This window comes from Narcine bancroftii, chromosome 5 (assembly GCF_036971445.1).
Source record: "Narcine bancroftii isolate sNarBan1 chromosome 5, sNarBan1.hap1, whole genome shotgun sequence".
Lineage (NCBI taxonomy): Eukaryota > Metazoa > Chordata > Chondrichthyes > Torpediniformes > Narcinidae > Narcine > Narcine bancroftii.
Genome location: NC_091473.1, coordinates 177,984,269 through 177,997,852, shown reverse-complemented (window position 1 = coordinate 177,997,852; position 13,584 = coordinate 177,984,269). Strand labels below are relative to the sequence as shown.

Sequence of the window (13,584 nt, the reverse complement as noted above, 5' to 3'; positions counted from 1 at the left end):
AGAACTTGGCATTTTGTACTTTAATGTGTCTTATTTTTGAATGTAAGTTGAATCTCTGGTTTGGTTTGATTAAAATTGTTGATGTTGTGAATAAAAGTTGTCTGTTAAATGCAGCAGGTTTTGGATCTTTAGTATAATGTTAAAACTATATTTTATCTAGATGTGGTTTAATAAGTTAGTTGTGAGCTGTTTCACAGTCACACACAGGTCTCAGCACATTTACAGATACTGTACTCAGAGGAGTGGTCATTCTCAGAGTCACAGCATCTTAAACAGACAGCTAATGGATTTCAAATGGGTCTTAATTATTCAAGAATTGCTGAAGGAAGCCATCTTTTTTACTGAAAGCCACTTAAGCCTCTTGAACAGAGATGAAGTCAGAGGTTGTTATGGATGTGGAATGGTTTTGAAAAAGGAACAGAATTTTGATAGAAATAAAACTGATGGTCATGCGGTTTCCAAGAATTGAGACTCACCTTGGTGATGATGTAACAGTCACATGATTTGGAGAAATATATTACCGAATGTAGAGATTTTGAGTTTAGTTTAGCGAGTACAGAAGTCAAAACCCCTGTGACACGGGGGTTGAAACTTTGTGAAAGACAGGGTTGAGTTACAGTAACCAGAATTGGTGATGTGTATTACTCCTGGGAAAGGGGGACATACACAGAATCAGTGGCTTTTGAAATAAGATCATTTTGCTGCTCTTCAGAAAAGAGGACAGATTTCTACCGGGTCTTTTTTGTATGGCCACTTCGTTTAACCCTTGACTGGTTTTTAACTTCATCGTGGAAGAAGATAACCACATTTTCTTAACCCTTGTCTGGGTTTGTGAATTCAATGTGGAAGAAAATAGCCACGTTGTGAGTAAAGAGGCCTGAAGATATAATGTTTAAAAGTGCTTTATAATTATTTCTGAACTGAGAAGCGGAACTTTAGTTATATACACGCACTCCCCAACACATTTACATTTGTACATAGTGGGATTAAATTTAGAATTAAGTAAGTTTAGCAGTAAGTAAGAAATGTTATTTTGTTAAGTTTAATTAAAAAAACTTATTTTGAATTTACCATTGCTGTTTCTGTGTTAGTGCTAACAAAATCCCTTTCATCCCAAAAATAATTAAAAGGGTTGTTAGTTCATAACATTAACAACAATATGTGGCTAATGTTCCTTGCAGGATTTTTTTCTCCTGCAAAGGAAACAGTCTGGGGCTTTTGACCCATCCATAATTCTTGGATATAGAGGAAATATTCACCCAAAAATGCTATACAAACTCAGTTTGCATGTAGCTTCCTATTGTAGAATTATTTTGTAGGGTTGTTTTGATAAAATAGCAGTAAATGGCAGCAGGCTTGAAGCCATTTATGATATGAATATTAAAGGTATTTTTGTCAGCGATCTGTGGATTTGTAAACTTGTTGTTTTGGCCTCTGTTAATAAAATGTGTTTCTTTCTATCATGGTAGAAGTGGGATCTCTGTGCTGGAGGCCATTCAATTTTATTAAAAAGTCAACATCGACTCCTTATCCATACAATCAATGCTGCATAATTCCTTTTCAACCATATTGTGTTTTTCTAATATGTTGCCTGCTTTTTGTCTTTCAGGTTCATGGCCACCAATGACCTGATGGTAGAGTTACAGAAAGACTCCATCAAGTTGGATGATGACAGCGAGAAGAAGGTGGTTAAGATGCTGCTTAAGCTGTTAGAAGATAAAAATGGAGAGGTGCAAAACCTAGCTGTGAAGTGGTAAGAACAGTCGCATAATAATTTTTACATTTGTTACGTGTATCACCTTCACCTCATTTCCTTTTCCTGCTCATATTGTGTGGAAAGGTGCACTTTTGTATAACACAATTAAAATGTTACAGAGCAGCCATGGCCTTTCCCCTCAGAGACTAGAGTGATATTGAAACAAGTTAAGCAATAATGAAGTTAAATGAACGTAGCCAAGCGGCAAGTATTGTTGCTGACATTAAATTATTGCACCACTGTTGGTAATGCAATATTAATAAAATTTAACAATTTTTGGTTATTACTATATTAAAATTCTAAAGAACATTATATCAAAACCTGTGCTGTTCAAAGCCGTGTTATACAAAGTAACACATTTCTGCAGTGCTTCATGGATATTTTTCACAGCACTATGAGCTAGAAGCTTCAAGGAAGCAGGCATATATTTATAAATCTGATTTTAATTATAGCCTTATTATCTTATCTAAGAGTGTGGTTCTAAATAAGACCAATTTCCAAATAGTAAATTGAGCCACACAGCTATTGGATCAAACCACAGAAAAACTGTCTTCTCAGACAAGATTATACCCCTAAGGGTCTATGAATATTCCTGACTTTATCATTCAGGAGTGATGGAACTTTGGTCCAAATGCTGTGTTGACTTAATGATTAAAATAAACAAAAGAATGGGCTCATTGGAGAAACAGTTTATTACTCTGCACCCTCTCCATTGCAATCACTTCTTTCAGGTAGTGTGGTGACCCAGAACTGCATGCAGTTTTCTGGCTGGAGGCCTGACTGATATTTGTATCATAACCTCTCTGTTCTTTATGAGCAATGTTAATGAAGGCAGGTATCCATCCATATGCCTACTTAACCACTTCAAATATCCTGGAACACATTATAGCAAGCTTCCTCTTCCTTAGTATTTCTTGCGGTCGTACCGTTTATTGTATGAATCCTATCCTTAAGGCTATCCCTCGTAGTCGAGGATGATGGCCTTCGTTCCGTTGATCCACCGAGCGAAGACGCCGTTGCGTGTATTTGTTTAACGTGGACTTAATGTTGCATTCCAAAAAGCACGTGATACTTCACAAACCAACCAACGAAATCCAATGGCATGGAAGCTGCGACGATAGGAGCTGATGGATTTGTGGCAGCCTTCGTCTGTCTTCACAGCTGTTGAGTTCAGAGTAACTTCATCCACCTGTTCCACCGTTGAGGTCTTGGTTGGATTGTTCTTTGTCAGGAACCTTACCGCCATGGGTGACCCTACTAGGAACATAGCTCCAGACAGCATCGCTCTTGGGATCCCAGGACAAGCTTCGGCACCACAGCAAGGTGACAATCCATGGAGAAGCAAAGTATATCACCTTGCACTTAACAGGAATAAATTCTATTTGTTTTTTTTCTGCCAATCTTACTAACTGGTCAATATTGAGAACCTGAAAGCTGCTGTCACTATCCACAGCACTGAAATCTTTGTCATGTACAAGTTTAATCATCTTACTACTTGCATTCATTTCCAAACTGTTGATGTGCACAACAAACAAGAAGAGTGCCAGCACCCTTCCCTGCAATACACCACTGGCCATGAGCTTCCAATCCCAAAGTCGATCCTTGACCATTATGTGTACCTCATCGTTAAGCCGATTTTTACATCTGATTTGTCAGATTGCCTTTAATACCCTGGAATCATGCCTCTTGAATCAATCTTATACTGGTCCTTCTCAATTACATTTTTGAAGACCATTGCATTGCCACTCATTGACATACTCCCCTCTTTGAAGGATCAAGTCTGGTTTCTCAGTTCCTCCCCAAAACAAGGCTAGGTTAACTGTCCCTGATCAGTCCCTGCCTCTCCTTATCCCGTCGTTTTGAATTTTGTCCGATATTTCCCTACATGATGTTAGACTTACAGGCCTGTAATTCCCTGGCTTATTCACAGTGTTCTTGAAGATATCACATTTGTTGTTTCAGCCATTTAGCATTGCTTCTGTGGCCATAAGACGTGAAAATTGAACATTTCTGTTGGAAAGCTCAGGACTCAGCTGTCTCTGAAGGCAGACTTCTGGTGAAATTCACTGTTGTCTTTAATATGCAAGCATTGCTTTTGGCTATTTGAGAAAAAAAGTTTTTGAATATCAAGACCTTAGACCTGAAATAAAACTCATAATCTACCATCCAGCAGTGACATTAATCTCATCTGTGTCTGAGACTTGTTCTTTCTGCAGCAGGTACCTCAATGAACTGGAGAGTTACCACCAAATCTCTTTGTTGGCAGGCCATGATGTCCTGAGTCATGGGGGGGGGGGGGGGTTCAAATGGTCATGCAACGCAGAAAAAGGCTCTTCAACCCGCCATGACCTTTTTGCCCATTTTTTAAAAATTCTATATACCTGCCTAAAAATTGCCTGTTTAAGTTCTGTCTAAATGTCTCTTAAATTTAGTGATTTTCTCTGATTCCACTGCTACTTCTGGCATTGAGTTCCAGATATCAAACACTGTGCTTTTAAAATAAAATATTGTATTCCCTTCAAAATTCTTTCCTCGTGTTCAAGTCGAGTCACCTTTATTTGTTGTTTATACCATACACACACAGTAAAGACGATAGTGTTTCTCCAGGACCACAGAGCATATTTACTTAAATATAGGTTGTAATAGAAGTTCAACACATTTAAAATATTAAGGCTTGTACATTAACATTCCATGGTACCCAATCCCCAAATGTTCTGGGAGTTCAGGAGTCTGATGGCTTGGGTGGGAGGGGGGGGTGGGGGAGAGAGAAGCTCTTGCCCAATTTGGAAGTAAGGGCCCGAGTGCTGCAGTATCTCCAACCAGATGGCAGAAGGGAAAAGAGTTTACTTGAGGGGTGTGTGTATCAATGTTTATTGCCTTTTCATGCAACAAGTGTTGTAGATGTCCTTCATGGTAAGAAGAGAGCCCCAGATGATCTTCTTTGCTGATTTCACTATCCTCTGCCTTAGACCTGTACCGAGGAGGTACAGCTTCCAAACCAGGTGGTGATGCAGTTGCATAGGATGCATTCGATACATTCGCCATAGAATGTGGTGAGGATGGAGGGTGGGAGATGATCTTTCCTCAGTCTTCACAGGAAGTAGAGGCGCTGCTGGGCTTTCTTGATTAAGAAGCTTGTTAGGGGACCAGGTGACGTTCTCCACTAAGTGCACTCCAAGGAACTTGATACTCTTGATGACCTCACGGGTGGAGCCGTCAATGGTCAGCAGAACATAGTTTCTTTCCCCCCTCCCCCCCTGCCCTCTTGAAGTCAGCAACTCTCTTTTTTTGACGTTCAGATACAGGTTGTTGGCTGTGTATTTTCTCATTAGCGACTGCACTTCATCTCTGTATGCAGACTCGTCATTCTTACCGATCAGGCCCACCATGGTTGTGTCATCAATGAACTGTGTTTAGCTGCACAGTTGTGGGTCAGCAGAGTGGAGAGCAGTGGATTCAACACACATGCTCAATGTGATAACCTTGGAGATGCTGTTACCAATCTGGACTGCCTGAGGTCTGCCTGACAGGAAGTCAAGAATCCAATTGCAGAGGAAGGTGTTTAGACCCAGTAGGCTCAACTTCCTTATCAGGTACTGTGGTATGATTGTGTTGAATGCTGAGCTGAAGTCGATGAACAGGATTCAAACATACAAATCCTTGTTTTCCATGTGGGTGAAGGCAAGATGGAGGGCAGTGGCGATGGCATTGTCTGAAGAGCGATTGGGTATGTAGGCAAATTGCAGGGGGTCTTGAGACGGGCAGCAGATGCTTGATGAGCCCTCTGACGAGCCTCTCATAGCACTTCATGACGATGGGTGTGAGTGCGACAGAGCGGTAGTCATTGAGGTAGGACACAGGTGTCTTCTTTGGCAAGGGGACAATGATGGTGGCTTTGAAGCACATTGGGACCACGGCGCTTCTAAGGGAGATGTTAAAGTTGTCAGTGAGGACATCTGCGAGCTGAGTCTCACGACCCCTGAGCATTCTGCCAGGAATCTTAGCCGGTCTAGCAGCTTTCTGTGGATTGACCTTGCTTAGCTCTCTTTTCATGTTGGCTGCTGCAAGACACAGCACCTGGTCATTTGGAGGAAGCAGTCTTCTTTGATGCAATATCGTTTTTTCGCCTCAAAGTGTGTGTAGAAGTTGTTCATTGTGTCTGGGAGGGAGGCATCACCAGCACAGGCAGATGGTGTAGTCCTGTTGTTGATGTCTTGGATGTCTTTCCACATGCGTTGCTTGTCTTTGCTGTCCAGGAAGTGACTGTGAATGCACACACTTTGCTTCCCTAATAGCCTTGGACAGCTTGGCGTGGCTTTCGCAAATACTACCTTGTCATCTGCTCTGAAGGCTGCGTCTTGGTTCCTGAGCAGCACGTGTACCTCTGTTGTCATCCATGGCTTCTGATTGGAGTGAATTATGATGGTCTTGGGCACAGTGATGTCATCCAAACACTTACTGATGTAGCTGTTCTTGATATATTTACCAGAGGAAAAAAAGATTCTGATTCTCTACCGTATCTCTGTCTCTTGTAATCTCCAGCAGCTCACCCCTCTTCCTTCGCTCCAGGAAAAATAGCTTCACCTGTCCAATCTCTCCTTTTAAAGTCCTTCAATCCTGGTGAATCCCCTTTGCATTCTCTTTAATGCAGCTATACCCTTCCTACAGTATATCAATTAGAACTGACCTTAGTGCAGCCTAACCAGTGTTTTGTGAAATTGCAAAATGATATCCCAAATTTTATATTCTCTGCCCCAAACCGAAGTTAACTTGTATGTCTAGTGCCAGATGTCCTAAATATTCTATTCCAAACTCTATCATGGGAGATAATCACTAGGTGTCTGAGAGGGAAAGGTTCAAGGATGTTCTCAAAGCCTTCTTGAGGTGGTGGGGGGTGGGGAGGGGGTTGTGAGAGAAAGGGGAAATGCAACTGCCCACTGGTTTCTGGAAATATCTAACACAGTTGTTCAAAGTGGAGAACAAATGTTCAGGATTACACTGAGAACCTTAACTCTGTGTTGACAATGGAAAGAAAGCATCACCTCACATTCTGCCCACTGGCCTAACCTATCAGGCACCTCCTGTCTCATCTGCACTCTACGATTGCCAAAAATAAGAGTAAGGGTCATGGCAAAACTGGAGTTCCATTTAAAAACTTCCTAACACTTGCTACAGAAGGGATGTAATGATCTTTAAAAGAATGAGTCAAGATTTACCGGTTTGAGGCCTTCAATTATGAGAAGGTTAAACTTGTATTATTTCCTTTTGAAAGTAAAGTAACAGATGTTTTGTTGACACTTTTTTTGCCATTTTGGAAGTCTGTGACAAGGGTTTGTTGTCAGGTGATAGCCAATGGTGTAGTGCTAGGATGTGGGGGCATGTTTTAAAAATTAAGAGCCGGATGCAATGGAGACGGGTCACATTAGCCAGTGAATAACATAAGTTTGTGGGACTAAATATTTTCTTGTTCTGAACTTTCTTTGCTATTGAACACTATTGTTGCCATGTCTGGTAGTTAACAGTGATAATTTAGTCTAGACGTGAGGACATTTGGAAGATGTTCAAATTTTTTGGCAGAGAAGAGGCAGAGAAAGTAACAATGTCAGGATAAAAAGATCATAGGATTTTCAGTACAATTCCAATTATCCAAAATGGTTGGGTCTGGGCCCATGTCAGATAAACATTCTTTTCAGAGAACTGGTCATTTTTTTAAAACAGCCTAGTAACAGCAAATCAATGTTTAAACAAGATCAAATAACAAGGGAATCTTTTTAAGCCTTAAAGTAATGCTTAATTCTTACCAAAAAAACACTGGCCGCAACACTGATCCCCAGGGAGGGTTCCTGGGCCAGCAGGTTTTGTCTCCCTGGTCACCGTAGCTCCTGATGCCAGGGTGTGGGTGTGGAGTAGTAGGCCAAGGGGAGGGTTTGGCATCAGGAGCTCCATTGTGCAAAGGAGTGAGGAAGGGGATAGGAGGGAATGCCACTGAGCCAGAGGTCCCGCTCCTGCCCGAGAGGCTACTGTCCTTGATCACGCCAGGGACTGGTAGACAGTGGCACGCAGTTTGAGAGGGAGAGTTGGAGAGAAAAGTCAACAGGGGAAGGTGAAGAAGAAATGAAAAGAGAGAGGGGAGGGAGTTACCTGAAACGAGGGCAATTGTCATACTAATTTCATGTCAGGTGAATTTTTTTCAACCTGTGAGGACGGTTCAGCTCTGAAAAAAATATGGATAAATGAGGATTTCTGATTTGTTTTAAAATTTTCAGATAAATGAGGATTTTGGAGAATCCAATTTTGGATAGTCAGAGTTGTACTGTATTTTATTTGTTCCCACAGTTTGGGCCCTCTTGTCAGCAAGGTTAAGGAGTACCAGGTAGAAACGATTGTGGACACATTGTGTACCAACATGCTGTCTGACAAAGAGCAGCTACGGGACATATCCAGCATTGGCCTGAAGACTGTCATTGCAGAGCTACCTCCTGCTTCAAGTGGTAAGAGGATTCTTTATATCTCCTAAACCTTGTTCTTACTTTGTGCTTTTATTGTTATCATGTTGAGAGAAGCAGAGGTGCCTTCACAGATTTCACTCAAGACAAAAATTGAGAACAAAGAACATTTATTTTACAACAGTGCAAAGTTGGGTGCTTCCCCTTTACCCTGGGAATACACACACATACTGGGGCTTACCTAACTTTTTATACATTCCATTTCAGTATAGAGGTACCCTCCCCCTTAACATTCTTCTGCCTCCTGGATTGGTTTGGCATTAGGTAATTCTGCCTACGTGCAGTTATTTGTTTTCCAGGGAGTATCATGTCTTTGTCCTTATTCATAAATCTCAACCCCCAGGAACTTACTAATTCTCTATTCAGGACTTGCTAATTCTATCTATTTGCTATATATAAGACCCTTATTCTATTATACTTGCGTAACCCTTCCTCACACTCCATTCTTACTCCACCCTTACTCAACCCATTCCTACTTAGCACTTGCTTAATTTCCTATATTCCATTATCCCTTTGCCCCATCCTAATTCATTCCTATTTAACACTTGCTTAACTTGTATTCCATTATCTCTCACAATGTCGTGGTGAAATTTTGGGCTCTTGTGGGATTGTTTGAGCCTATATTGGAGTTATGATGATAAATTACTTTGGCAAGCTCAAGGCATAAAATTCCTGTGGATTTAAGAACCAGTTTATGAATAGTTTTAACATGTTTTGTTGCCTGATGTGAGTTGTTGAGTGGGGGAGTTGTCCAGAATAGGGGCTGTGGTTTTGGTTTATTAAGGCACAAACCATGGTTTGGTACTTCTGAGAGCATACTTGTTATAAATGGGCCTTGTCATTGAATATCAACTTGAACATAAACAGGATTGCTGCAAAATTCAATCCTTTTGACATGGATGACCATCGAGCATAGGAATTGTGCCCTCCCTGTAACTTCCCTTTGGCCTCTTTATTGAGTTTTGTCATTAAGTGGTTGATCTGGAATTATCCTGAGCCCCACTTTCTGTATGTTTCTCCTCTGAACAAAATGTTCACTTCAGCCTTGAAAATATTTAATCATTCAATGTTCCTTTATTGTCATGTAATAATACAAAAAAATGTATTATACACGACGTACATCAACTTTTGCCTGCTGTAAAGGGAAGCAGAGTCGCCATGAGCATCGCCTGAGGCCCCAACAATAAGAGAAATTGAAGCCAGTGAAAGTCCCTTCAGAGGTAATGAGTATGGATTCACCTCCAGCACCTCCTATTTATAGATTTCTCTATTTTAAAAAAAATTAAGCATAGTGATTTTAAAAAAAACTTTCCATTTCCCCCTCCCCCCAACAACCCGATAGAAAAAAGAAAGAAAACATCTGGATAATATTTATGAAAACATAAAACTATCAAATAAAATCTAACATAGCTTAATTTTGTTAATTTTAGAGGTTAAAACCTTGTGTTTATGATTTATGGTTTGTTTGTACTTTCCCTTTAAGGATTAATTGTTTTTGTAGAGTTACCATATGTCGTAATATCCGAGCAGACCGGGAGTTCTCTTCTCATTCTTGGAATGACCATAGAAGAGACGAGAACTCTCGAGAAACTTTTCTTTGAGTTTATCATTATTATTCATTATTAATCATTTATTATCATTTTAATTCATTTATATTTGAAGTTGAGTATCGTTATCATTTAAATATTCTTTGTTTTACTCGTCGTTATGAAGTGTGAAGGTATGAAAATGTTTATTTGCTTTTATCAATGGAAAATCAAAGCTATTTACAGCTGTAATTATGAAGTTTGATTTATTTGGATAAATAAGATACAATTCGGAATATCGAGGCTTACCTCTCTTGGAAGGTGACATTGAGATTGATAAATATTAGAAGCTGGGAAGTGTCACCTACAATTATTATTCATGTAACCATTTTACAATTACAGTGCGGAAACAGGCCATCTCGGCTCCTCTAATTTGGCTGGAAGAAAGAAGTTAAGATTTAAAGAAAGCCTTAGAAAATTCTGGAAGCTTCTATGAGAACATCTCTGGAATTGTACAGTTAGAGCATGTCTGTCTGACTTCAGGCACCTGTGACCTTGAGATAAAACAGAGCCAGAAATTGGCAGGAAGCCTAGATTCTGTGTTCCATAAAACAACTGATATCGCAGCCAGTTTGTGAATACTACAGAACTAAGGAATACTCTTAAAGGGACCATGCAAAATAAAAACGTGTTTACCGTTCCAAGAAGACAGGAGGCTGCAGTGTGAAGAATTCAAGATGGAAAAGTCTCGTCGGGCTAGAGATCTCCAGCAAACAACTCCTCTCACAGAGCTGTCTGATGGTGAGTTGAGCCAGCAAGGCGGACTGACAACACTTGACAGAAGGTTGGGGTCAGTGACCAGAGAAGAAGTGGCTTCAACTACCAAGCAGGAAGGAGACTCCATTCAAGTACTACAGACCTCAATGGCTGGTTTAGAGGTTAGTGGAACTGGAACAGATGAATGTACATTGGAAAACCCCATTGGTGCTGTACTGAATGAAATGCTAAAGATAGAGACATAATCAGTAGTATCTGAATGTTCAGATATGAATCCTGATGATAGTATTTCCAGGTTATGAGTGTAGGAAGGTCTTCAAAGACATCTAGAGTAAGCACAGCTTTGCATGCTTCAAGCATATCGGCTCTCCATGCTAAAGTGCAAGAAGACTTGGCTACTGTCTGTGCGCAACACGAGTTGTTTGTGAAAAAACATGCTTTAGAAGATATGGAAGCTGAAATTAAAAATCAGCAACTAATGAAAGAAGCTGAAATGAAGATTCAGCAAGAAGAACAAAAAAAGATAATTGAAGAGAGAAAAGAAAAGGCGAGAGCTTGAGGAACAACATACTATGAAGATGGCCAGAGTAAAACCATTAGCTCAGGCTTCTGCAAGATCTATCACTCAGCCTGAAGTACCCAGGTCAATGGGTACTGTAACCACAAGAAACAAGTATACTTGAGCAAGGAGCCACGGGTGGCCCTGCTTGTGCTCGAATGTCAATGAGCTACACTGTGGAAAGGGCTAGTGACATTCAATCTTTTCCGAGCACACAATTTATTGATTTTCCTGAAAGTAGAGCATTTCAACCAGGTTCAACCATGCAAGTTGAACATATTCAACAACTGACATCTCAACCACGTGCTGCTAAAGAGCCAGCGATAAGTCAAGGAACCCGATCAGTGTGATCACTTGCATATCAAGGTCCAACACCAATGGCACCAGTTAAGTTCAGCAAACTCCACTGACAACAAGACAACCAGTCACAAGCCATGGTGGACGAGACAATATATTCTAATTCATAACGAAACAAAATGAAATTTCTGATATGTTAGTGCAGCAACAAGCTTCATATGGTTTACCCAAGAAAGAAATTCCAATTTTTAATGGTGATCCATTACAATATCTGATGTTCATTGTTACAAGATCAAACCAGCAACCACAAAGAAGGCACATCACACAGGGGTAAAGATGAACAATTACTTTATTAACAAAAATTCACCTTCAAAAATCTCTATAACTGTATAAAACTAATAAATTCCCCAGCCTAAATATAACATATGGAATTAAAGTCTAAGTTATATTTACAACCAGCCCACAGAAAAACTTAGACACAAAACACACAAGACTCACAAAATTTCGATCTCAACTGAAGCAAAGATCATAAACAAAATTAGACAAAAAAGATCTTTGAGAGGGAAAGAACACAAAATTCGAAGTTGTGTTGCTGCAGAGAGAGGAACCACTGGCTTGGTCCGGATCCTTCTGGCTGCCTTCAGAATGTTCATCCTTTTTGAAATCCCAACATTCTAAACTGTCCTCCAGACCATGACTCATGCTCTGGGCCTCGTTCCCCTCCACACCACCACCCAGTGGTAGTTTGTCTTCCAAGTCCAGAAATTTCTAGATCATTTTCTGCACATGCTCAGTCCGTCTCCCACTCTGCCAGCAGTTCACCTTCACCATGGCTCTCTAAGGCAAAGTCATTTTTTAACATAAAACCACACAACACATAGGCCAATACACAACACAGAACTCTAACATCATGATTTCCTTTGAATATCACATTAAAAATAATACTAGAAATGCTAAAGGAGTAGTATACTGGAGGACAGGTGAAGGAATTAGTCAAAAATTGCCAATATATGGATCCAGACCAAGGTTTCAAAAGAATGATTGCATTATCATTATGGCAATGAGCAGAAAATTTCAACAAGATTCTTTCTTTGTCAGCAATAAATTCAGGGCACAAAGGCTTTACCTTTGTAGCATATGCATTCATTCTGAGAGAATGTTGTAATGCAGTGGGAAGTGTATATTTGCAAGAGCTGAATTTGCTTGCTAATATGATGATTATTGTCAATAAATTACCTTACAAGTTGAAAGACTTATGGAGAACTAAAGTTGCAGAGCTTAAGATGCTTTCCGGAAGGAATGCTACCTTTGAGGATGTTGTACAATTTTTAGAATGGCATTTGCATGTTTACATCATACCAGGATTTGGAAATATTAAGGATACTTCAATAATTCCTAAGGATGTAAAGAAGTCTAAATCATCATTTCAACAAAGCAAAGGGAAGTACCTTTGTTACTGCTGTGTCAGATACAACCACAAGAAAGAATAAGGAAACAGTGAAAAAAGAGGATCAGATTGCTCAGGAAAGCTGTTGGTATTGCAAAGAACAACATGCTTTAGAAAAATGTTCACACATGGAGAAAAAAATCGTATGATGAGAAATTAATCTTTTTAAAGAAGAATGGAATATGTTTTGGTTGCTTGTGCAAAGGACGCATCAGCAAAACTTGTAACAAGCGACTTAAAGCATCCCGAGTTATTGCATATTCAACGAAGTAAAGTTAAGAAGAATGTCAAACAATCTGAATCCAAAACTAAAAGACACAGTCACAGAGAGAGCTTCAGCTTTGGTTCAGACAAACAGGTACTGGGACCAGTGACATGTTTTGAGATTGAGAAATATTAGAAGCTAGGAAGTGTCACCTACAGTCGGAAGGTTGGGCGATTACAACTTAATTCCTGCAATTTTTAAATATGATTCCTAATTTTTTTTTAAATTTCAAATTTGTTACATAAATTATGTAATCTTTTCAGTCTGCCATCAACCCATTCCCAAATACACATCTGATTTCCAAGTTATTGCCGCACATTTTCGGTATTTATTTAACTTCAATTTCAATTCTGCGTCAAAATATTTGCAAATTAAAAAAATTTGGATCTTGAGGAAACTTCTGTGTCCCTTTCCAAAAATAAACCCAGTTCTGTCCAAAAGGGTCTTAATT

General features: G+C 39.8%; 1 protein-coding gene across 1 annotated transcript in view; it reads left to right on the top strand.

Moving 5' to 3' along the window:
• The window catches only part of LOC138764243 (cullin-associated NEDD8-dissociated protein 1-like), a 77,323-nt gene that overhangs the window by 14,553 nt on the left and 49,186 nt on the right, over positions 1-13,584 (top strand). Inside the window, exons 2-3 of the mRNA XM_069939894.1 lie at positions 1,610-1,753; positions 8,093-8,247. Of these exons, the coding sequence (XP_069795995.1) occupies positions 1,610-1,753; positions 8,093-8,247 (299 nt within the window). The remainder of the gene's footprint in view (positions 1-1,609; positions 1,754-8,092; positions 8,248-13,584) is intronic.